The sequence below is a fragment of the Martes martes genome (assembly GCF_963455335.1).
Source record: "Martes martes genome assembly, chromosome: X".
NCBI classification, from domain to species: Eukaryota; Metazoa; Chordata; class Mammalia; order Carnivora; family Mustelidae; genus Martes; species Martes martes.
The window spans coordinates 26,628,174-26,655,337 of NC_137897.1; the positions used below are offsets into that span (position 1 = coordinate 26,628,174).

A 27,164-nucleotide genomic window follows, 5' to 3' on the forward strand; every position below is an offset into this window, starting at 1 on the left:
CTTCACTTGTGCATCTACTTGACTGAAGAGTCCTGGCAGTCAATGGCGCTGATTTTGCACATGAAGAAAAGAGAATTAGTTTTAGGTATTTAAGGTTCCTGAAGATGAGTAACGAACCTTAAGAAAACTGCTCTCCTATTTAAAGGCATCCACTGTTACATCTACATTGACTGTTCTGAAGAGTTCAATTTTATTTATTTATTTACTTATTGATGTATTTATTTAGAAAGAAAGAGAGTACAAGCAGGACAGGGGGAGGGGCAGAGGGAGAGAGACAGAGAGAATAATGTCTTAAATGGCTTAGCACGGAGCCCCAGGAAGAGGTGATCAAGACCCTAGTGGAGTCCAATGCCCAACTGAGTGAACAACCCAGGGGCCCCTAAGAGTTCAATTTTAAACAAAGAATTACAATTAAAATAACCAGCGAGAAATATACCCTAACCAAACAGGTATTTAGCTAAGTTTAAAACAATGAGTAAAATGGCAGATTTTTGTTGCAGTTTTGAAATGACTTCTTTGATGGTTCTGCATTCTAAATTGCTTTTGTAAAGCTCAAGCTTTCCAATTTCTTTGGCCCAACATATGAGATTATCTTCATTGAAATGCCCTTAATTTGAAGAGGTACTAATAAACTTGAGGTATAATAATATTTTAAAAATTACATGGTGTTATTCCAAATACCATGAGTTTGATAATTACCCCACATTCTATTCTCCTTTCAAATATTCACAATTTTTCTATACGCCTGTAATAAAAGGTAGGGAGTTACAAAACAGAACTTTTGGAACTGAACTTGGAACTTAGGAAAGAAAACTATAAAAATGACAATCTTGATGAGTTTAGCAGGCATTTTTATCAAAGGCAAAGTATACATTTTACAAAGTAAACTTTTAATATGCAAACATAAGTATACACACAGGAATTTGTATTTATGTATTTAAACATATACAGTTATATATATATGCACACACACATGGCATAGATAGATCATAGATATTCAGGTAGTTAGATATTTAGATAGATTACTCAGCTAGCAGGAGTGTTTTATGATTTAGGAAGCTAATATGCCATATACCATTATGTGCTACACACTTTTACATTTAGTAGATGAAAGATGAATAATTTTTTAACCTAATTTTATTGGGGAAATAATTAAATGTTAAAATAATTCAATTATCCATGTTAAGTATAAACCAAATCAAATAAATAGTAATAAACACACATAATCTCTTCCTCTGCCTTTTTGTGTTGTGCTGTGCTAAAGAGTTTCTCAGGGCCACGCATCCATATAATCTTACATGCAGGTCCTTTTTGGCTCACATCCAGCTGCAGCTATTATTTCATATTTCTGTCCTTCTCCTTTGCCTTTTGGCCTCTACTGGGAGCAGAACAACAAGGTAATTACATTTATTAGAATTACCTCTATAATCAGAGTGAAATAAAAAAAAAAAACTTCATAAAAAGGATCTGTATTTTCCTCTCATAAAGAAATTAAGTAAGCTTTGGACTTCATGATCTTTACCAAAACAATTTAGGGAATCCAGAGGCCTTTTGTTCTATTCCTTTCCTGATTCTTGGCTGTGTTCCAGAAAATTCATAATGATGTCCATCTGACCTGTGAATGAATGAGTTGCTGTGTGTGTACAGAACTATTATGTTTAATGTTATTTTTCTAATATAATATACTTTGCCAAGTTACAAATAACTTTGTAAAATATGATAGCCACTGAACAAAACCATTTTCTTTTCACCAAAGATTATGCTCAATTCTTTCAGAGGGTTTTGTGAGTTTAATGACACCTTGGGCTTAATGTGCTCCACTTTACAATCAAGATAGTTTCTCCTGAAATAGCTTGTTCTCTGTCAATGTTCCAGAAAATAATTATCATTGTATTTGTTTCCCATTCTATCCCAAGGCAAGAATTCCAGTATAAAACTGAACTGTTCTGCCGAGCACATTTCCAAGCTTTAACTCCAAGAAACCAACCCATATTCACATGAACACTTTTAAATTCATTTTATATCATATATTTTAAAAAAGATAGTTAACAGAGGCCTTAACATAACTTCTATTTCTTAGAAGTCTTTGTAAAAGCAACTACAAAACAAAGCTTTTTGCTAACTTAAAAACATGATATTAATTTTTCACTCCTCAAAACTTTTCATAATGTCAATTTAATCTGCTTGCTTTTTTGTATACAGATTGTTTAAAGTATAAAAATTAACTAAGAAGGTGACTGTAAAAGCACTGTGTAAATCAGAAAATTTTGTTATGGTTATTTGAAATGAAGACTATAAGAAAACATGCTTATTGATATAAATACAGCACATTTTTCCACTTTGGAATCTTCATGTTTTCAGTTCTCAACTTTGATAAAGCACAAGAATGGTAACACTTTCAGTTAAAGCAACTAACATTTTATTTTTTGGATTCCAAATAGCACTACTAAATGATGCTATTATGGAGTCTGTGCCTCTGAAATGAATACAAGAAGAATTTAAATCCAGAGGATAAAAATATTTACAAATGAGCAAATGCTGTCCTGGTACATTTATTTTATGTAAGTATATATATTGGTAATATAGGAGGCAGGTGTTGTGATACCCTAATTACATCCCTTTTACATATTCGTTCTTGTATTTGCTTCTCACAAGCTACAAAAGAAATTTCAGAAACTTATTCCAGGGGATAACGCTTGCTGAATCAGTATTTATTGCCCAGAAGGGCGTAAAAATAAAAGGTAATCATGAGTTTTAGAGCTTTCCTTTCCTCACTCTCAAAATTTCAAGCAACCAACACAGGCATTGACAGGGGTGGTGCCCCTTCGTGTGAACAAATTCCTCCAAATGGATGGTTCCTAGACTTTGTGTTTCATAAGTCAATAAAATGCTACCCCAATGTCAGGAAACCTCACAAGGTTCTGGGCTTTATTATTTCTAGTAAAGGATACTGTCATGAAATAATAATAAAAGAGAAAGAAAAAAAAAGTAAAGATGGAAGAAAGGCTATTTTAATGTTTCTCCCCCAACCCCCAACTATCAACTGTAGAAAGCCATACTTTTTGAAAAAAGGACAATTCTTGTATAAATTTAGCTCTTTGAAAAGCTTAACATATTTACTCTTATTTTTTCCCCTTTCCTAAGGACCAGTGAAAACTTTCAGACACTGGTACACTGGCACTGGGGCATCAATGTTGTAAGAATGCAGAGCAAATAACTGAACTGTAGGGAATTCCACAAGAAGACCCATTCTTCCATTTATTCAACGCATTTTTATTGAACACCTATGCAGTGGCAGAATCTATATATAAGAAAAATACTAGTTAATAAGATAGACGATCCCCTGCCCTTATGAAGCCCACAATTCCAATGGTAGAAGACAAATTATAAATAAGTTAACAAATAAACATAATGTTTTCAGATCATGGTAAGTGTTATAAGGAAAATAATCTGGCATGATGGAGGAGGTGAAGGGAATGTTGTCAGCTATATCAGACAGGATGTTGAAGGATGTATTTGCTCGACGTCCTGCCAGATGAGCAGACACTAGCAGGCAAAGATCCAGAAAGTACAAGAAAAGGAGACCGCAACTGCAAAGACTATGAAGTGGAGGATATTTTTGCAAGTCTAAAGGAGAGGAAGCCATTGTGGCAGTACGTTAAAGAAGCTGTTTTTCATTACGGAAGCTAATTTATGAAAGAGTCTAGTTCTCTCAAAATAGTTGCCCATGTAGGAAACAGTCAAGTGTACCTATAGATGAGGTAAGAAACTACAGTGTTCATGATGGTTATTCTATTATTTCATGTATATCTGTAATTGGCTAAGTACAAATCATAGTACAGAATCTGAACTTTGTAGACACCCAAAGGTAGTTATAAATATCATTACTATATTTGTTAAACAATACAGTTATTTATATTTTGCCATCCAGACACTCATAACTATTGTGGAAAACTATTTGCATAGGTCTCCTGCAAACCGCCCCCCCCAGTTGCTTTATCTTAGAAATAAATCCCTATTCATTTTTATTTAACTAAAGAGCTAAGAATGCCTCTAAGTTATGAATTGATCTAAACATGGTAAATTTGTACATATATGGACTCTTAGCTTTCATTTTATCCATTTATGTTTTGTCCATGGACTACTCACCACTAAATATAGCTTTCCTCTGCTTTACAGGTATTAAAACAGCCATTTAATTTTTTAAAAATCACTCACGATTAAAGCATATGGTGTTAAATCTGAGAATGCAATCTACTTGGACTTTCAACTGGCTTTTTAGTAGACAGCTGTCTATTACTAATTGAGTACTACACTCAGAAGATTAAATAAATAAAAAAGTAAAATTATGGAAATTTTTAAAGAAAATTATGTTCCATAAGGAAGTATCTGTGAATAAATGCATTTCTATTATTTAAAATAAAACTACAATTCAAATACCTTTTAAGATTTCAAAAGCCACTGGTTCATGAAAGAGGGCAGAAAAAATATCAGTAACTTAGCAAACTTGAAGACATGGTAACAGTTTATTTCATGAAAATCAAACTTAGGGAAGCAATACACTTGAATTAATTTTATTCATCTGTTCTAAGAATATGTTCCATACAATGAGAGTCTTAAGTAATCACTGAAGAATCAGAATGATTCACAGATGGTGTAAGTGATTTAATTATTTTTAACCAGTTGTTTCGGGCATGCTCAGAAAGATATTGCCAACTCCACTGCAGAAGCCATCTGAGCTCCCTTCCAGCTGGTGTTCCATATTTTGAAAGCAAATTTAGATTGCAGAAAATTACACTTTTTATTGTTATGTTGCAAATGGAGGTCAAATTGCTATGTATAAATTCTCGTACTTTTCCCCCCTTCATTGTATGAGTTATATTTATCAAATATCACATCTTTTGTATGATTGCCATGGATTTGCCAGTGTTATTTTATGTTTTGTGTTGTCTGGCACATAGGAGGCAACAGATAAATGTTTATTAAATGAAAGAAATGCCAATTCAATGTATCCAAAATAAAACTTGAGTTTCTATACAGACTCCCAGTAAACGTATGGAATTCTGATTTCGCTGCACCCTTATAATTATTAGGAGGTTCTCATTAAAAGCAAATAAAAAAGGAAAGACACTTATATAACAAAACAATGCCCCTCCACCAAAGAGACAATATCAACAAATCTCTGTTACTTTAATAATTAAAACTATACCCTGATGTTGGAATCCTTTCCCTTAATTTTATGGGAACTCAGACCAAGTTGCTTGACAAATTTTCATCTGTTTAGGTTGTTTTTTAGGATTAGAGATACTCTTTGTAAAAATCTAGTGTTGTATACTTCTAGGATGCAAGATAACTGTGTTGTCTCTCAACAAAATAACTGATTTTCAAAATTATTTTCCATTAGACCCAGGAAAGATAAATTTTGCTTAATGCCCTTATTCACAATGAGAAGTAGTAAATGGTTAAAAAATAGTTCTATCAAAAGTAATCATTTTTCAAATACTGTCATTCCAAGGGAAGAGAATATTTATTTTAGTGAAACAAGTTACTCTGATGCCAAAAATAAGTTATATTTATTCTAAATTTACTGATAAAAATACATAATAAAAGTGTATATGTCAATAATGCATCAGATTCAATTTTGCTATTCCTCATATTTATGAAAAATACATTAATATGTTTAACATCAATAATATTCCCTGAAGATTGTATTAAATTTCCTCTTGATAGCAAAATACGATATAGTACATTACTATAAGAAAGGCAACTTTATTCATATATTTGACACCAAAATGACTGGACTCATTCATTATAGCTTTAATTCAAAAGGTGAACATACAAAATTATGTACCTAATATTACCATAACCTAACTATACAATAACTGTGTATATTAATATAAATAGGGAATCTAGTTTAAAAAACTTATATTACTATTTTTAATTTATTGTGCTATTTAGACCCAGTCATTTGAGGTAATATTCCTGAGGTAACATGTTGTCCAAAACTCTTTACAAAATGGTGAACTTATTTAAACTTACAAGAATATTAAAATGCAACTGACACCTTATATACAGTAAGGGCTTTGGACTGGAAAGATTCAGAAAAACCAAAGTCCTGTGTTAATGTAGTTGCTTACTATCTTTGGCCAATTCAGTTAATGTTCTTAAGCCCCAGTATCCAGTTTGGATTATTCATTTTATTTCAATCATTGATCTATTTATTTTTTCTCTCTGGACTTTAGAAATTTTATACTCCCTTTTATTGGGTTAATGGTTACTCCAAAGCTATTAACATGCACAAAACATTTTTTATGGTCTCTTTCTGAGCATTAAGAGGATCTTAGAGTCATTTTATTCATCATTCATTCAACAAATGTATCCTGTATCACTTGGTAATCATTGTTTTTGGTTCTGAGGACACAGCAGTGGGGAAAAAAAAAAGAAAAAATTCCTGCATTTTTGGAACTTTCATTCTATGGAGAGAGACAGGTAATAAGATGAAGAATGGAAATATTTCTAACTTTCCTGGTAGTGCATTTTATGCAGAAAAATAAGTGGGGAAAGGGTCAAGCAAGTGTGTGTGTTTCACTCAGAACACTTTCAAGTAAAGGCTTGAATGCAGAGATGGAGGGGGCTGTTCAGATGTCTGGGGGAACAGTATTCCAGGTATAAGGAACACAATGTAAAGGGAGCATGCCAGATATGTTCCAGGAAGAGTGAAAAGGCCAATGGAGGTGGAGCAGAGTGAACAAGATACAAAGTATTAAGAGATAAGGCCTGAGTGATAATAAGAAGTCAGGTCATATATCCCTTGAAATTAATGTAAGGATTTGGATTTCACTTGAAAATAATGGGAATTCACTGAGGCATTTGGAATAGATAAAGACACACCTGATTTCTGTTTTCAAGTGATGTGTCTGTCTATTGTGTTGAAAATAACTAAAGGGAAACAAAGATAGATTTTTACCTGAAACTGAAACAGCAGTGTTACCACTATAGTCCAGGGGAGAAGAGTGGTCCCGCTAAAAAAAATGTAGTGGTCATGAGGTTGTACCTGACATCAAAGTTACCAGACTAGACAAAAAGAGCAAAGGGTGGAGTATAAATAGAAAGGGTAAACTGTCAGGGTGCCTGAGTGGCTCAGTCAGTTAACAATATGCCTTTGACTCAGGTCATGATCTCAGGGTCCTGGGATTGAGCCCTGCATAGGGCTCCTGGCTTAGTAGGGGATCTGCTTCTCCCTCTCCCTCTGCCCTTCTCCCTGCTTGTGTGCTCTCTTTCTCTCTCTCCCAAATAAATAAATTAAAAAAAAAGGGGGGGGGAGAAATGTCCAAGGACTGAGGACTGAGACATTTCAACAGTAGAGAAAGAGGTAGCACCATGAGATGCTGACAAAGAACAACCAGAAAAGTAGGAGGTAAACAAAGTGAAGAACTCCAAACAATCTCCCACTGGCGTCTAGTGTGTCCACTTTGTTTTTTTTTTTTAATAAATAAATCAGACACTTTTATACTTAGTAAATGTTTGTTTAGATTTCTCCATTTGTTAAGCATTTTCTTTGTCCATCATTCTTCTTTACATCTCAAATGTTCTATCTGGGGTCATTTTTCTTCTGGTTAGAAACCAGCCATGAGATGCAAACATGCCATGAAATATTACGTGAGCTTTAAAATGTTTATGGAACTTATTTTTATGAACAAAGAAAAGGATGATCTAATGCTTAATAAAAGTTTAGGATATAAAATTATTTTAACACAACATGAAGGTATATGGATGGATAACTGAATAACTTTAAACATGGCTAATTCTAAAAACAACAACTACAGCAACAACAAAACCCTAACAACCCTGAGAACTCTACAGTGAAGATCTCCTGCTAGTGAATGGACTCAATTTTTGTCTGGTAAAATCTTTATTTCAGTGTTATTGTTTTTTTTAAGTTTCTGTAAGTATACAATTCTAGGTTCCTAGGTGGTTTTTCTTTCATTATTTTTGAAGACATCCTACCACCTTCTGGATTTTCCTGTTGCTTGAAAATTTGCTGTCGTTTATACATGTCAATACTTTCTGGGTAATCTATGTCCTAAACTGTGTGGAAAATTTTCTTTGATTTTGGAATTCATCAGATTCATTATGAGGCTATATGGATGTATTTTTTAAAAATTTTTCCTGCTTGAGATTTGCTTGATTTCCAACCTGGTTATTGAGATTTCAATAATTTTGGATATTCCTAAGCAACTGTCACTTCAAATATTGACTTTTTTCCATTCTCTCCATTCTTTCCTTATATATTTGACCTTCTCACTCCCTTTCTTATCCTTTTTCTTTTCATATTTCTATGTTTTGCTCTCTGTTTATGCATTTTAGGTAATTTATTTTATCTATCTCCCAATTTTCTAATTCCCCATATCTTTTATATCTAATCTGATGCTTAACTTGTTTACTGAATTATTAATTTATTAAATTTTTCAATTTCTGGAAGTTCCAGTCAAATCTTTCCAAAACCTCATGATCATTATCTTCTTACTGCATCTTGTCCCTAATTCCTACTTTGGATGCAAACTATTACTATTTCGAAAATATTTAACATATTTTACATTCTGTATCTCACTAATTCACTATCTTCTGTCTTTGGGAGTTGTGTTCTGCTGTTTATTTCCTTGTGTGAATTGCCATTTTAATTCTAAACACGTGTTCTTGGAACTTTATCTGTGGGAATTATTTAAAGTTTAGGTTTAGAGGCGCCTGGGCAGCACAGTCAGTTAAGTGTCTGACTCTTGGTTTCTGGCTCACGTAGTGATTTCAGGGTGATGAGATGGAGTCCTGCATTGGGCTCCATACTCAGCTTGGAGTCTACTTGAGATTCTCTCTCCTCCCTCTTCCCCTCCCACTCATGCTCTCTCCCTCTCTGTTGCTCTCTAAATAAACAATTTTAAAATAAATAGTAAAGTCTAGGTTTAAGTAGTGCTAAATGAGAAAAAATTTGTATTTGCTTTTGTCAGGTTTATTTGACACTACCAACTGAGAGAAACTTAAGTTTTTGGCTTTTGGCTTTATAGGACACCTATCAGTGTGAACTCTGGACACCAACCCTTGTGCATACTGTCCTTCAAACCATAATAAAAATATTTTGGAACTCCTTCAACATTTTTGGTGGTTCATAATCTCTCTTAATTCTGTAATAAAAGAGTTACTAATTTTATCTTGAGGCTCAAGTATCTAGTCAAAGTTGCATGGATAATGAGAGATGCAAGATATAATCCTAGGTTTTCTTGTTCCAAGTATAGAGATCACAACTTAATATTAGTTCATCTAACACGGGTAGAACCTTTTTTATAAATCATGGTCTTGTCTTGATTTTGCAATGGTAATCTGATAGAAATTTGGAGATATTTTTAATTATTTTAAGAACCTTCAATTAAATAAGCCACTTGTGATGACATATCTGTGTGCTGTTCCTTTACAAGGTATTTATATATTCTGTTTTGCCATACATAATTTAATTCATCTTGGTAGGGACACCAATGTATTTCTCCATTTGTGGGTTGTCTTTCTTAAGTTCTGGGAAATTTTTGGCTATTGCCTCTTAAATATTGTCTCTCCTGTGTTCCTTGTCTCCTCCTGTTGTGATTATATTAGTCAAAAACTTCTTACACTGTTCTCTCAGGCTGTCTTTCATATTTTACTTCTTTTGTTTCTATGTGATATATTCTGATCATTTTACTATAATGAGTTTCTAATTTTCTCTTCACATTTGTTTAATTAGGTGTTTAACACATACACTTCGCTTTTTATTTCAATGACTAGTTTTGGGCTTCTATAAGCTTTACTTGAGGTATTATCATCATAAATACCTGTGTATTTTTTGTGTCTGGTAGTTTTACAAATTAATGCTTATTTTATTCCTTTCTTGTTTTCAACATATTTACTTTTCTATATCGAGTGCTTTTCTATTATTTTAAGTTTGTGAAGTACTAATTGTATCACTCGTGATGTTAGATGACTCTAAAACACCATGAATTCATTTCTTCCTATGTTGTAATATTTTGCAGTGAGCCAACATTCAATATTTGTGTGTATATGGAACTCTGAAAAGAATGACTTATTGTATGACTGTGGGAGAAGACCTCACTGATTTCACCAATATGGGACCCATTTTATGTTAATTTCTCACTCAATAATCTAGAGGCTTATGGTTAGTATATAACAGACCTCCTACACTCAGTTTTAATTATCAAAGATTTTTCATCTCCAGCCAGAATCCTTGAAAGACAGAATTCGGCTTGTAGATCAGACTGATCTATTACCTATGCACATGTGGAGTAAAGACATTTGTGGAGTAAAAACACATGCGGAGTAAAAACATTGAAGTTTCTATGCTTAAACTGGACCTTCCATTTTCTATATCTATACAGATGTTATATAAGACCACATGTAAAAGATCTTTAAAACATTCTTTTAACCACTGGATCCTCAATCCAGGTTCACTATCACATGAAATAATATGCTCATTTATGGCAAAGAGAGGGAAGGAAGGTTCCATTATATATTTTGAGCTCAGCTATAACTTTAAAATTCTTTTAAAATTATATTTTATTCAGAATTTCCTTACATTTGAAAAAGAGGGATGAGGGAATCAGTGAGTCTGTCATCTTCCTGGAAGGTGATTCTACCTGAATACTGTACTAACAAACAACCATTAAACTGATTCTGTTACATAACTAGAGAATAGAAAAAAATTACTATAGAAATTGCAGTAACTATTATGATCACAATCTAGGAAACACAGAACCTTGACTTACTTGGTTTCTTTCTTAACTCTTGTGATACGTTACTACAAAACTGAAGCTAAGAGGAGGAAACTTTTATAAGTGGCTACCTCCTAGCTCATGTTCCATAGCAACCACTATTAGTTTTTTACATTCACAACTCTGGTTATTAAAGAATATTCTGTCTCTAAGAAAATTATTTATGTTCCCAAATTCTCCAAGGATCTTGCATTGGCAGCTAACAATCTTTGTTGTTATTTCAAAGCAAAGAAAAAATATCTATGTAGCAATTATGCAAAGAGGATGTTTCCCCCTTAGTTTCAAAATTAATTTGTTATCATTATGTGATAGGAGAAAATATACCAAAAAATGAGCAATGAAATATCAAAACTGGGTTCAGGCATTATTTTACATGAGGTGATGACAGTCAGCTCTGTGGTTACTTTTCTTATGAAACAATGCTTTCTTTTAATAAAGTCTAAATTAACAAAAGCATAATGGTATAGCAATGCTTTTCCCATTTCTTTTTTTCCTGAAGAACACCACTAGTTCTTCACAACTACTTGAGCAGGAATCCTACCATAAAACTGAAGTGAAATTTCCCCTTTTGTACTGCAACTATCCAGATGTGAAAATCTGCAGAATTTATTTCCCTTGTAGAAATTCATAATCACATTTGCATATCAAAAGCCCTGCTAAGTTCTGGAGTAAAGAAACTTTGCTTAATTCAGTATTTCTCAAACTTCTTTCTTTTGGTAGAGGCAAAATGGCAGATGAAGAGCAGACTGAAATGACATCAGATCCCAGAAGTTCAGTTAGATAGGTATCAAACCATTCCAAACACCTACAAACTCAACAGGGGATAGAAGAGGAACAGCAATTCTAGGAAGAGAAAATCGACCATTTTCTGAAAGGCAGGACATGTGGAGAAGTGAATCTGAAGCGACGGGAAGATAGACCGTGGGGGGAATGGCTGGCTCGTGGCAAGAGGTAGAGCAACAGAGCACAAAATCAGAACTTTTAAAAGTCTGCTCCACTGAGGGACATTGCTCCTGAGGCTAAGCGATGGTGAAGCCCTCACGGGGACAGTGTAGTCTCAGGTCCCCTGGGGGGTCACAGAAAGATCAGGGGTGTCTGAGTGTGGCAGAAATGCCAGGTATTGGAGCAGGGAAGCTGGCAGCAGAGACGGAGCCGAGGAGTTAGCTTTCAGCTCTGGATTAACTTAGACCATGATCCAAGGCACAGTTGGACCCCTGCTCTTGGAGCAGGGACTGCACAAGTGGCAGATCTGGGAACACTCACCTTCATCCTCTGGGAGGGGCAGCATGGCAGAAATCTGCCCGGTTTGGAGACTCCAAAGGGGGCCGTGTGCCGGAGATAGAAATGCTCAGTCACAGGCAGGATAAGCATGGAGCGCAGCTGGAGACCAGGGAGGTGGGAGTGATTGACCACTTTTCTCCAAGGGTGCACTGAGGAGTGGGGCCCAAGATCTTGGCTCCTCCAGGCCAGAGATTGGGAGGCCACCATTTTCATTCCCGTCCTCCAGTGCTCTACAGAAAGCCTTCGAGGAACAAAAGCTCCCAAGAGGGAACCAGAGCAGATTACTTAGCTCAGCCTCTGGAAGAGGGGGCGCAATTCCACCTCGGGCAAAGACATTTGAGAATCACTGCAACAAGCCCCTCCCCCAGAAGATCTGCTAGAATATCCAGCCAAGACCAAGCTCACTAATCAGAGCACAGTGGAATTCCAGAGCAAGGAGAAAGCAACACATAGAATTCATGGCTTTTTCCCCATGATCCTTCAGTCTTGCGAAGTTAATTTTTTTTAATTTTATTTTTTTCTTATTCTATTTTTTTAACTTTTCCTCTTTCCTTTTTTTAAACATTTTTAGCTAGTTTATCTTCACAATATTTTCTTTTTTTAATTAAATTTTTTATTTATTTTCAGTGTAACAGTATTCATTGTTTTTTCACCATACCCAGTGCTCCATGCAATCTGTGCCCTCCCTAATACCCACCACCTGGTTCCCCCAACCTCCCACGCCCCGCCCCTTCAAAACCCTCAGGTTGTTTTTCAGAGTCCATAGTCTCTCATGGTTCACCTCCCCTTCCAGTTTCCCTCAACTCCCTTCTCCTCTCCATTTCCCCATGTCCTCCATGTTATTTGTTATGCTCCACAAATAAGTGAAACCATATGATACTTGACTCTCTCTGTTTGACTTATTTCACTCAGCATAATCTCTTCCAGTCCTGACAATATACAATATTTTCTTAAAAAAATCTTTTTAAACCTTCATTGTTATAGTTACATTTTATACCTTCGTTGTATTTAACCTTATTTTTTATATACATGCAGGTTTTTATTTCCTAAAAATTTTGGGATAAAATTTCTTCTAATAGATCAAAATACACCTTAATCTAGCACATGGCTTTGTTCTAGTCTCCAGCCTGAGCACATTCTCTCCACTTTTTTTTTTCTTTATCCAACCAACTTATCTTATCAATCCCTTTTTTAGAATTTTTAAAAAATTTTCATCTTTACAGTCATATTGCATAACTTCATTGTGTTTACCCTTATTTATATATATATATATATATAAGTTTTTCTTTCTTTAAAATTTTGTGAGGTAGTTTCTTCTAAGAGACCAAAATACACCAAAAATCAAGTGGGTTGTTCTATTCATCAGTTATATATATATATATACATAAAATTTTTTTTTATTTATTTTTTATTTTTACTTCTTTTTCCCCCCATTCTTCTCCCACCAGTTTTGGATCTCTTCTGATTTGGTTAGCATACATTTTTCTGGTGTCTTTGCCAGCCTTTTAGTATTTTATTTTCTCGTTCATGTATTCTTATCTGGATAAAATGACAAGGTGGAAAAAACTCAACATAAAAAAAAAAAGAACAAGAGGCAGTACCACCAGCAAGGGACCTAATCAATACAGACATTGGTAATATGTCAGAACTAGAGTTCAGAATGATGATTCCCAAGGTGCTAGCTGGGCTCAAAAAAGGCATGGAAGTTATTAGAGAAACCCTCTCTGGAGAAATAAAATCCCTTTCTGGAGAAATAAAAGAACTAAAATCTAACCAAGTTGAAATAAAAAAAAAAAAACTATTAATGAGGTACAATAAAAAAAAAAGAGGCTCTTACTGCCAGGATACATGAGGCAGAAGAAAGAATTAGTGATATAGAAGACCAAATGACAGAGAATTAAGAAGCTGAGCAAAGAGAGACAAACAACTACTGGACCATGAGGGGAGATTTCGAGAGATAAGTGATACCATAAAATGAAACATTATCAGAATAATTGGGATTCCAGAAGAAAAAGAAAGAGAGAGGGGGCAGAAGGTATATTGGAGTGAATTATAGTAGAGAATTTCCCTAATATGGTAAAGGGAACAAGCATCAAAATCCAGGATGGACAGACAAGCCCCCTCAAAATCAGTAAAAATAGGTCCACACCTCGTCATCTAATAGTAAAACTTACAAGTCTTAGTGACAAAGAGAAAATCCTGAAAGCAGCTCGGGACGAGAGTCTGTAATTGGACAGCCACATGCAGAAAAATCAAACTGGACCATTTCCTTATTCCATACATGAAAATAGACTCAAAACGGATGAAAGACCTCAATGTGAGACAGGAATCCATCAAAATCCTTGAGGAGAACACAGGCAGCAACTCTTCGACCTCAGGCACAGCAACTTCTTCCTAGAAACTTTGCCAAACTCAAGGGAAGCAAGGGCAAAAATGAACTATTGGGACTTCATCAAGATAAAAAAGCTTTTGCACAGCAAAGGAAACAGTCAACAAAACCAAAAGACAACTGACAGAATGAGAGAAGATATCTGCACATGACATATCAGATAAAAGGCTAGTATCCATAATCTATAAAGAGCTTATCAAACTCAACACCCAAAGAACAAATAATCCAATCAAGAAATGGGCAGAGGACATGAACAGACATTTCTGCAAAGACATCCAGATGGCTGACAGACACATGAAAAAATGCTCCACATCACTCGGCATCAAGGAAATACAAATCAAAACTACAATGAGATACCACCTCACACCAGTCAGAATGCCTAAAATTAACAAGTCATGAAATGACAGATGTTGGAGAGGATGCGGAGAAAGAGGTACTCTCCTACACTGTTGGTGGGAATGCAAGCTGGTGCAGCTACTCTGGAGAACAGCATGGAGGTTCCTCAAAAAGTTGAAAATAGAGCTACCCTATGACCCAGCAATTGCACTACTGGGTATTTACCCTAAGGATACAAATGTAGTGATCTGAAGGGGCATATGCACCCAAATATTATAGTAGCAATGTTCACAATAGCCAAACTATGGAAAGAACCTAGATGTCCATCAAAAGATGAATGGATAAAGAAGAACTGGTATAGGTGTGTGTGTATATATGTATATATACATATATGTATATATACATATATGTATATGTGTATATATGTATATATGTGTATATATGTATATATGTATATATGTATATATATGCATATATACGTATATATGTATATACATAGTATATATATGTATATATGTATATATGTATATATATACTATGACTGCATAGTATTCCATTATATATATATTATATATATTATATAATTATATATATTATATATATAAGTTATATATCATATATAATAATATATATTATATAATATATTATATATAATAATTATATTATAATATATTATATATGATATATTATATATTATAATGTATATATATTATATATAATATATATAAAATATATATAATGGAATACTATGCAGTCATCAAAAGAAATGAAATGAAATCTTGCCAATTGCAACGATGTTGGTGGAACTAGAGGATATTATGCTGAATGAAATAAGTCAATCAGAGACAGACAATTATCATATGATCTCCCTGATATGAAGAATTCGAGAGGCAGAGTTGGGGATTTGGGGGGTAGGGAAGGAAAAAATGAAATAAGATGGGGTCAGGAGGGAGACAAACCATAAGAGACTCTTAATCTCACAAAACAAACTGAGGGTTGCCGTGGGGAGGGGGGTGTGGAGAGGGTGGTTAGGTTATGGACACTGGGGAGGGTATGTGATATGGTGAGTGTGGTGAAGTGCGTAAGCCTGATGATTCACAGACCTGTACCCCTGGAGCAAATAATACATTATACATTAAAATAATTAATGAAAAAAAAACCTTCTTTCTTTTGAACAACTCTCACTCTATTTCATGAAGCACTGAGTCCACATGTAGTGTCTTCCCCTTCTTACATGTGCCCTTGGACAAATATAATTAACCTCATTTATATTTTCTTTAGTATAAAATTACAATGAAAATAATAAGGTTATTAATAAGAAGGTTATTAGTGGAAACAAGCTGGATATACATGAAATTTCTTTATAGAGATGTAAGGTTCTATTCAAATTCAAACAATTTTTTAAAAGTGGAGGAATGCTCACACTATAAAAGTGTTTTTGTCTTAAAAAATTATTCACCTAAGGGACTAATTTATTTAATACATTTCTTTAGCATTTAAAGTAAAACTACTAACAAAACTCAATTTCTGCCTACTTTTCAAGAACTTGTCTCTTTTAGAGATGTATACTTCTAATGCTGTTAACATACCTTCCTGTAATTTACTCTGATGTACTAAAAACTAACCTTTACAATAGAGTATCGTAATCCTGCTCATATTCACTCTACCACCTCAGTGTTAAACTTCAGAAACTTTGTCTTGTCTCAGTATAACACTTCTGGAAGTAACTGTAATGAAATCTGCTGTTCTAGAGAGTCATCTTAAATTCCCAATTGACATAAATACTTATAAGAAGTATAAAAATATTCTTAAAGTACCAAAAAAAACCTGTTAAGTATTACCTGTCCAGATTATACGTCAAAGTTCTACTAAACATTTATTGTTGATAAATGGAAGGACAGCTGAGTTACAGCACCCATGTAAAAGTCTAGGTGAAAAATATTCTGTGAAGAAGCAAAACGTACGAAGGCCCTGAAATGGAAATGGTGATGGCGTGTTTAAGTATGGAGGAGACATTTTTACACCTGTATGACAGGGAGAATGGCAAAAAAGGGACAAAGTTGGAGTAATAAGACAGGCAGGAACCAAATCATGTATAATCTTGGGATTTCATTGAAAGGGTAGTGAGCAGCAGGGGTTTGAGAGCATCTCATTTATGCTTTAGGAGCCCCTGGCTTCACCACAAAGAACACCATGTAGGTGGGCAAAGACCAGAAGCAAGGATTAGAAGCTGTTGAAGTAACCCAGATGAGAGATCATTGTGCTGTGGACTAGGGTTTCCACAATGCAGATACTGAGTGGTCTGATTAAAGCTGTATTTTCTGAGTAGAACCAAAAGAAACTGAAATGAATTACAAGGATTAAAGAAGAGAAAAGAACAATTATGGATGATGTCTAGGTTTTGAACTTAAGTAACAGGGTAATTTACTAATGCCCACAGAGCTGGTTTGGAGCCAAATTATGTAGAGGTGACAATCAGTTAATTCCTGACTAGGATATGTTAACATTTCACATATCTGTTAGGCATCCAAAAGAAGTTGAAGAAGTTGTCAGATATAAATGTTGAATATCAGCATTATTTACTTGATCTTTGAAGGTATAGGATATGCAGGGCAAGTGAAGTTGTTGTATTTAGAAAAGGGACATTTCTTTGCCATCTTTTACTCTGACATTTGCATTATTTTTGCTCCCATTCCTGGGACAGGTCATGTATGCATACCTATTCCAAAGGGTTACTATTTTTTTTTTTGCTTCTGAGAAACATGTTAATTAGCAATAATTCATACTGAACACATTAGGTACAAACATTATATTTGTTTGACCCTCTACAATGAGCCTCTTATTTATTATATTCTTCTTTAAGTTGAGTCAAAACACTTCTACATTCTCATAGCCTTCTGTTTTCCTTTGAAGCACTTGCTACAATTTTGGTGGCTGAGTACAAGACTAAAAAAAAAAAAAAAAAAATCCTTCCTTATATACAAAATTCTAGATAGCTTTATATAACTTGCTCCTTCTTCCTGGCTTCATTTTCCTCTTTTACACTAGCATATTGCTTATTAATTCAGCAAGAATATACAGGTAATAAATTCTCATAGTTCTGCTTATCTGAAAGTACTTATATGTCTGAAAATATTCTGTCTTCACTTTTGAATCACAGTTTACAGGACATTTGAAAATTTGCCTAGCATATGAAGATGTTATTTCATTGTCTTCCAGTATCTGTTATTGATGAAAAGTCTTCTGTCACCTTTGTCGTCCTGTAGGTATTCTGCTTTTGATCCTTAGTAGCTTTTATGACACCTTCCTCACCACTGATATTCTGAGTTTCATTCAAACTTTGCTAGGTGTAACTTGTTTTTATTTATTCCAGTCTAGTTGAGCTTTATTCAACTTGAGGACTCATGTAAATTGAGCTTTATTCAACTTGAGGACTCTTGTAAACTGAGATTTATTCAATTTTCTTAAATATCAGTCATTTATATAAAATATTGTCTCTTCCCCTGGCTTTCCACTTTTTCAATCCGGAACTCTTTTCATGCACATATGTGAGATTTTTATTCCATTCTCTACATATTCCAGTATTTTCAGCAAAGCAAAATTATCCTCAATCTCCTTCAATGAGTATATTCATTACTCTTCTATGATGAATCCACTATTTAAAAAGCTGTTTGAGTTCTTATTTTAATAATTGTATTTTAATCTCAAGATGTTTTACTTTTCAAACCTTCCTTTTCACCATTCAAAATGGCCTATTTTTATTGTATGAATTCCACTACTTCCTTTTAAAAATCTTTTTGAACATTAAAAAAACCCAATTACTTAAAAAAATTTAAACACTTATTTTAATGTCCTTTGCTGATTGTTCTCTTATCTATGATTTCCTCAGATGTGCATTCTCCTTTTATTTTTTTGGCATCTGTTAACATCATCCATAAAATGGATTTTTTCATATTCATTGTAATTTTAGTCTGTGAGCTTATTTTGCTTAGGAGTTCCTGGATTGTGGTGGTGCTTTCTTTGTGTAATTTTTTGGCTGCATTTTCTTGAGCTCTGGGAGATTAATTTTCAAATGCTACAATTACACTTAATAAAAATTACATGTAATTTTCTATTGAGAAATTTTCAAAGCCTTCAGTTTTTTCTGTATCTCTTTCTCTACTTTTACATAGATGATAAGAATTTAGAAAGAGAACTCTTTTTTTTTTTTTTTTTTTTTTTTTTAATATTTTATTTATTGGACAGACGGAGATCACAAGTAGGCAGAGAGGCAGGCAGAGAGAGAGGAAGGGAAGCAGGCTCCCTGCTGAGCAGAGAGCCCGATTTGGGGCTCGATCTCAGGACCCTGAGATCATGACCTGAGCCGAAGGCAGAGGCTTTAACCCACTGAGCCACCCAGGTGCCCCTAGAAAGAGAACTCTTGACATGTTTTTGGGTAACTATGCCTTCATTGGTAGAATCACCATCTTTGTACGAAACTTCCTGCAAATGCTTTGTGACTCTGGATACAACTACGTGTTCAAGGATGAGGGACTCTAATTTGTAATCTACAAATTATATCTATCCTTGTTAATAACATAAATCTATGGTACATGCCGAGCTGAATCCTCTTAACAGTCTATAAAGACACAAAATTTAAAAATAATGTCTCTTTTTCAGTGTTATATACAGAAAGAAGAAAAAATTGTGATTAATTGAGCTCCTATAATACAACAGGTGTTTTATAAATATTACTATATTTTGTTATCACAAAAGTCCATATTCCCCATTGTACAGATGAGGGAAATCAGGCTGAAATATATTTATTTACCCATGAGCATATAGCTAGAACCCAGAGTGGGATTCATATTCTGGACTGTTCATCCCAGGTAGTGCTCTTTTTACTAGACCACACAGGTGTTATAAAACATCCTACAGAAAAATTCCTTATGTTCAGTTTACAATCATTGCTTGGTCTTCACTGATCACCCAGGTCTGCAAGTCAACAGGAAGTATAATTAGAGCTGTCTTCTAGTCCTAACTAGGGCAGGGCCTTCAACCTGCTGAATACTTAGAGAAAAATTTACCTGCTTCATCCCAATCCATTTTCCCTTTTTTGGGGTCTCTAGGATTGTTCTGAGGACCATCGTTTGGAGATACTCTATTCTGCTTTCGTCTGCATTCTTGTCTAGTCCAGGGCTGCCTCATGGTTCCCTCAAAGTTCCAGACCTTGACTGAGATTTATTATTGCCATATATAGCTCTGACATAGACACAGTCCCTGAAGTGCACGCATTTAAAACTGCTTAGTCCATTTTTAAGCCTTTATCTCTGAAATACGGAAAATTAATTTCTCATTTTAAACACAACTCTCAAATGTTAAGCACTTTCAAGTACTCCCTGCAATCTGGAATTGTTACTCCTAAGATATTAAAGGCTAACTGAAAATCAGTAAGTCCAAAAGAAGTCTAGAACCTACATCTAGAGAAGAAGAGAAAGGGAAAATTGGAAGAATGAAAGATGAGACAAATAGAGAAGGGGAACGAGGGAGAGGTAAAGAATACTGAAGTTATGATGATCTGTGCTGCATCAGAGCCACTGTGGGACTATTCCAAACATAAATTCTGGTTAAGTTTTTCAGTTGTGGCTGGCTAATCTCTAATGGCCTCACTGTACGATAATTGGGAAAGATGACTCTAACTAGGTTGGTGGACATGTGAAACCAATTTTTCAATATATATTAGTAACCAGTGGAATAAAAAGATACATCTTGTATCTATCTATCTATCTATCTATCTGTCATTTTTTAGGCCTAATAAAAATTCAAAGCCAAATATAATTATAATATTTAATTGATTGTTCTTCATACATACTGTTACTACTTCTGTTATCATGGATACCCAGAGTTCATATAAAAATATATGCCAAGGGCGCCTGGGTGTCTCAGTCATTTAGGCGTCTTCCTTTGGCTCAGGTCATGATTTCAGGGTCCTGGGATCAAGCCCCCATTGGGCTCTATGCTCAGTGGGATGTCTGCTTCTCCCTCTTCCTCTGCCCATCCCTCTGCCTGTGCTCACACACATGCTCTCTCTCTTTCTTAGATAGATGATAGATAGATAGGTAGGTAGGTAGGTAGATAGATAGATAGACAGATAGATAAAATCTTTTAAAAAATATATATTCCCCACTCCAGGAACCTTCTGAAGTTTGGTACTGACCTTCTGAAATTTGGTTCTCTGTATTTAGTTATAAAATCAAGAAGAAACCGTTTATGGGGAAAACACATCTTAACATTTTACTACGACTTTAAAAATTTTATGCTGGTTTACATGTCCTAGGTTTATTTTACCAATCATCATTATGTTTTACAAATATGCACTGAGAGCTCTTTATGTATAAGGACATAATGACATTTTAAGTGGGTGGTTTGTGGAGATTTTTGATCCTGTGTCCATTTAACTACAAAATGTTAATAACTTACCTTACCCAGGTTGTAAAAAAATCTAATCCTGCATATAGGATGTGTCAAGATATGGGGAAAATTGGAATGGGGAAATTAGTTAGTAGTCAGATAAATCAAAGCAAGGGACTTCTTCTTCAATGATCTATTAAATTCAGTGAAAATATTTTACTTGAATTTTCTTTATGGTTGCCTTAATCTTTCAATTCATTTTGTATCCACAGACACAGTCTTTCTCTTAGTGTAAGCTGCGGTGATTTATGACATATTATGTTCATAACATCTAATAGAAAGGATAATAGGCTGAAATGTGCAATCAGCTGGAATAGGACTTCAAATGTAATATAGTCTCAATATATTATATTACTTCTTCCAACTTCTCAGAATATTCAGCTGTTATTAAATCTTAGGGTCCTGGATTTCATCAAAACACTGTATTCATGGATTTTTCTAATGTTTTGTAAAAAGAAGTAACAATAATATGTTGTATATTTTCTCTTGGTTAATAAGCAGCATAACAAAATTATATGCTTATAAAATAAAGCTATGGTATCTAAGGCATATTTTTAAAATACCCCATATTAAATGGAATCAACAATATCACATAAGAAATTCCACAAAGTCCCATCTGAAGGTTGAAACAAATGAAACTGTCATTTACATAGGTCAAGAATGATTGAGTATCTGTTGGTTTCATATAATTCAACATAACATATTAAGAAATCCTTATTTCCCAGCCTTAACATATTTGTTTTGTGAGAAGCACTATTTTTGCATAATTACATAGCAGTAACCATTCCTCTTCACTTTATGATATCTTGGAATAGGAACAAAAAACATATTTGTTAGAAAAAACCCTATGGTTTATACCCTATTACAAATAAAGAGCTAGGAAGAACAAATTTATGATTATGAACTGCCTTTTTAAGGAGAAAATCACCAAATATCCATCCAGTTGTTTGAAAGAACAGTTGTTCCTTTTCCCTTCAGCTTGTAATATTTCATTGGTCACACTATTTGATATTTTTCAATCTGCTATCAGTCATAAACCATCTTACTAGGCATCCACTTCTAAAAAGCCTTTTAACCCATAAAGTAGCCAAGCCAGACACGAGGACTAAACTACTATTGTAAGTCAATAAGATAAGGTTCTTATGCAAGGAGATATAAGATGTCTCACAAAAGATTTATTATTTACCATGTATACATTTAAAAAGTAAAATTAGCATGGGATGGTCTCAGGAAAGCAATATGTATTTTTGGATTTGACACTGAAATAATGTAAATGTATGATCAATTGACAAATTCACATTGCCAATGTTATGAAAAAAAATGATGTGGCAAAACAAATTAAGATGCAGTTTTCATTTCTGATAAAGGGCCTGTTCCCTATGTGCTGTTAATTTATTGTGCTTTTACTCTGAAAAACTAAGCACTAGTGTTGCAGAAGCCCAAAGTGAGGGGAAACTGTTCACTTTCAGAATGCATATTAGAAGTCTGAAATTGTACCCAAGTTTTGTTTTGTTTTTTTGTTTTTGGGTTTTTTTGGTTTTGTTTTGTTTTGTTTTTCCATTTGTTAGTAGGCCTCTCTTATTAGGTAGTAGTTGCAAACACATACATGGGTTTGCCAATAACAACTCACAATTTGTGCAAAGTTGAGTCTTCGAAACTGAGCAAATTTGCTCTCAATTTCCCGCCAGCGCTTGCTGAGCTGAATCTGAGTTGGCTCCACTGCCATTGCGGCCCCATCCTCAGACAAGCCCTCAGCTTGCCTACGCACTGCGTTCAGCTCCTCTTTCTTCTTCTGCAATTCACGATCAATTTCCTATTGAGCAAAATCAATACAGGGCCCAGGGCAGTTAGCTAACCACATCAACCAACCCACAAGCAGCACATACTTCTCTCAGAAACGTCAAAGGCTGTTGTCATTTTATTGTCATGTTCCGTAATTTACAAATATGGAAGCCATCACGGTCATCTTCACCAAGAATCCAAATGCTATTTTCAGTTATCTTTCAAATGCTCAGTTTTAGATATTCTAATTAAGAAAATATTTAAATTCAACTAACATTTTTCTTTCTTCTTAATTCCTCTGGTGTTTTGGGGGCTGACCCAAATTGGACTGACTACTCATTATTTCTTAGGGACCATCCACAGAGAATATAATTTAGAGGGCAAATGGTTATTTATTTTCATTTTAAAGTTTTGAGGAACTCAACAGAGAATGAAGCAAAATAAAAAGTGTAAAATAATAACAGAAAAAACATCTCTGGACAATATGCAAATCAATCTATAGAGATTTGACACTGATGTGTGAAGATGTTCTGATGAAATGGAATGTGCTAACATGAGAAAGAAGTCGTCCATATACCGATAAGTCATTTGTTCATCTGGAACAAAGATACACAAAATCAATTACAATTTTACCAGGAAACATACGACATTTCTTAATTCATTTTACACTGTCTAAAAATAAAACATTTTATTCATCCCACATTATGTCAATTTAAAAAACACTTAATACAATAAATTTACCAAAACAAAACACAATACAAGGAAATGCAGCAAATCAGAGAGAACACTAAAAGAGGCAACAACAGTGCTCGCTTCGGCAGCACATATAAAAGAGGCAACAACAACATCAACAATTTTAAATACGATCCATACATGTTAAGGTAAAGAAATTTAATTGCAGCAATAAAATCTAGTAGTGACATTCTAAAACAACATTACCTTTATTTTCCTTTCATCTCTGGGTTCAGGTAGGCTGGATAATTTTTTTTCAATGTCATCCAAGCATTTCAGGAGATCATCAGCCTGCCTCTTGTACTGATACCACTGGTGAGAAATTTCTAGAGCCTTTTTTCTTCTTTGAGACCTCAAATCCTGTTCATGGTGCAGATATTATTAAAATATCAATATATATACATATAAATAGTACACTTCTGGCTGTAGTTATTCACAAATAATGAACCCCTCATCTTCTTGTACTGCTTCACTTAAACTCAGATTTAAGTGCTAAATATACAAACAGATGATGAAATTAGGTATTTTTGTGGCAGGACCTATTCACACAAAGCTAAGGAAACTGGACAACTCACTTAAAGTGATTTCTCCTGGCATGTTCAAATTTGTTCAGGAATCTTGTCATATTTAATTGACTAAATGAGTCAACTAAATTATCGTGTAGTCTATGTGAAATAGTTTAGTATACGAATACACCTGTATTAACCAAAGACTTGCACAAATTTAATGAGTTTGTACTTGACTTTTAAAATAGATACAAATTCTAAAATTTGTCTTCAGCCCTGGGTTTATCAAAAAATTTTAAGTTTACATAACCAAGCAACTACATTCATGGCTTTAGCCATCCCTGTAAAATTTTCATAGGCCATGAATATTTTGTGAATAGAAACATATGATCATCTTAGTTATCATATGAATTGTTTTGAGCCATATACATAGAAGTGTGAAAGATATATATCTGTGAGTGTACATGAAAATGACAACTATTATAAAAATGCTCTTTCTTTTCAGGCTTCCATTGCCAACTTTTTCTTATTATATCAAATTGTGTTCCAAATGCAAAATGATGAATTAGTTTAAAAAGAAAAGGGAAGTGCATGGTTTCCAATCGACGTGATGAGATAAATAAGGGCAACTGCTTAATAAATCAACAAAGGGGGGAAATTAATCATCTTGCTCCTTACAAGCACACCCAATGTCTTCCCGATCAATAGAATTTGTTGTAATGCCATTTTATGATAACACAAGGGAATGTAAGAACTCAGAATACAGCTTTCACTTCTTCAGAACAGTAGTAATTAGGGTTTCATGTACAGATTTAACTGAAGCAAAAGAAAAGAATGAATATCAAAGAACTGCTGAAATAGTCATTGCTCTGGAAAAGTTCTGATCTTCTTTGAAATATTTCATAAGGACTAGAACTGGAGCCACTTGGCAGTGTTACTAACATAACTAATATGTTACTGAATTTGGTGGCGTAGATTTGTTTGGCAAATTGAGTAGATTTTCATAATCACTTTTAACACTTATTTGCAAGACTGATCTAAATTTCATTCTCCATTTTGTTCAAAATCGAGGATGTAAAATTTACTGCAGTTTACATTTTTAGTTGAATTTCTAAACCTCCTGTGGAGGTAATAAATGCCTGGGATGAGCCAGATGGAATGCTGCTTTTTTCAAAGGTACCAGTGTAAAGCCACGTGAATGAGCACTGAGCCATGTCTTATTTGTGACATAAGTCACATCTTTGCCAAGAGAAAGGGCTTGTGGTCATAAAATCTCAAACCCCTTTCATTCCCTAAGCACAAGGTGATGCGTAATGTGTAAAGATATTTAGAGACATTATATAGATTTCTTTTAGAGAGATGCCAGGTAACCATTAAACACTGCTGTTCAGTAGGACACACATCATCATATGGCCACTATCGATGCTTCAGAAAGCCTGGTCACAGTTGGAAGTGTGTGAATTACACAGCTTTCTGATTTTCTGAGCGCATTATGGCTTGTTCTTGCACTCCCTCAAGGAAGAGGCCTTTTCTATTTACTATATTTATCAGCAGTTACCGTCAGAACACCTACTGGCCAATTAGACTTTTCTTGTGGATTCCTTGCAGGCACATTATTGTGTAATTACATTCTCAGCAGTGTTTATTTGGTTGTCTGACTATATGGGGAAAGGTTTTATACTCTTATTTGCATATAGAAAGAAGACTTCATCCACCTAGTACGTGGATCTACCCACATAACTACATAGCTCTACAGGAGTGATTTACAATGAAAAGCTTGGCAATTAACAGTATTAGAAAATCAGCCATGCGTGCCAATAGGGAATATTGAAAAGCACATTAAAAAATAAGTTATTTCACAAAACTCTACATAAGTGCAGTGTCATGTCAAGAAATTCCTAAATACTTTTATAGTAAAACCAACACTACTCTCTTCTTCCTGCACACATCCAGATGAGTCACATGGGTGTTTGAGGCTATCCACTACTGCTGGTTAATACGAGACTACCAGTTCTTCTTCAAGGACATAATTTTTGAGAATTCCTGTATAAATGAATTCAGACTCTGTAGACAATTAGTTAGTTGCAAAGAGTGACTCTCTTAAAGGTAAAATGAAGTTAATTGAAAAAAATTAAGTAGAATCTCAGGTGTTATTAAACAAATACTAGATTACCAAAATCTGGACCTACTTTACATAAATTCAATCAAATATAGGGAGCAGAAAACCCACAAAAATATGAATTGGTTATTCTGGCAGTTAAGCGGGTCTTTTAAGACAAACATAAAAATAATGTAAAAATAAATTATATTAGAAAATTAAACGTATAGACACCATGAATAATGTACTGTAATATTTCCCAAACACTACTCAGAAAATTTGTCTCAGGCAAAAAACATATTTTCTTTTAAGCAACACTTCTTTTAAAATCAAAGACACCACTCAAAAATGTTAAATAAAGCACATACACTGAACAGGAAAAAATATATGTTCTGGTGATTAAGATTCTTAAGCAGATTTTATTTATGCACAATATAGTTTACCTTACATATGAAAAAAAAACCACAGGCAAGGTGTATTATAATTTTAGCTCTAATACCTTGAGAGCATTATGTTTTGTCTGTAACAGCTGTTGTTTTATCTTTATTTCCTCTCGCTTTCTCTCATCTGTGATTCTTTGTTGTAAGTTGTCTCCTCTTTGCAACAATTCTTTTACAGTACCCTCATTGTCTTCACTCTGATTAAAAACAACAAGTACAGTCTTCATTTTGGTTTTTAAAAAGCTGTACATCGTTAACAAGAGATAAAACATGTTATTTAAACACACACAAAAATCCAATTTAAGACTTGCCAGGAAAGTTATTCTAAGATACTGTGCTCAT

General features: G+C 34.2%; 1 protein-coding gene across 2 annotated transcripts in view; it reads right to left on the reverse strand.

Annotated features, from left to right (window-relative positions):
• Window positions 1-27,164, reverse strand: part of DMD (dystrophin) — a 2,068,501-nt gene that overhangs the window by 1,186,342 nt on the left and 854,995 nt on the right. For both annotated transcript variants that reach the window (XM_080795194.1, XM_080795193.1), the window contains exons 39-41: window positions 26,882-27,019; window positions 23,986-24,138; window positions 22,895-23,077 (exon numbers count right to left, since the gene is read on the reverse strand). In XM_080795194.1, the coding sequence (XP_080651320.1) occupies window positions 22,895-23,077; window positions 23,986-24,138; window positions 26,882-27,019 (474 nt within the window). The remainder of the gene's footprint in view (window positions 1-22,894; window positions 23,078-23,985; window positions 24,139-26,881; window positions 27,020-27,164) is intronic.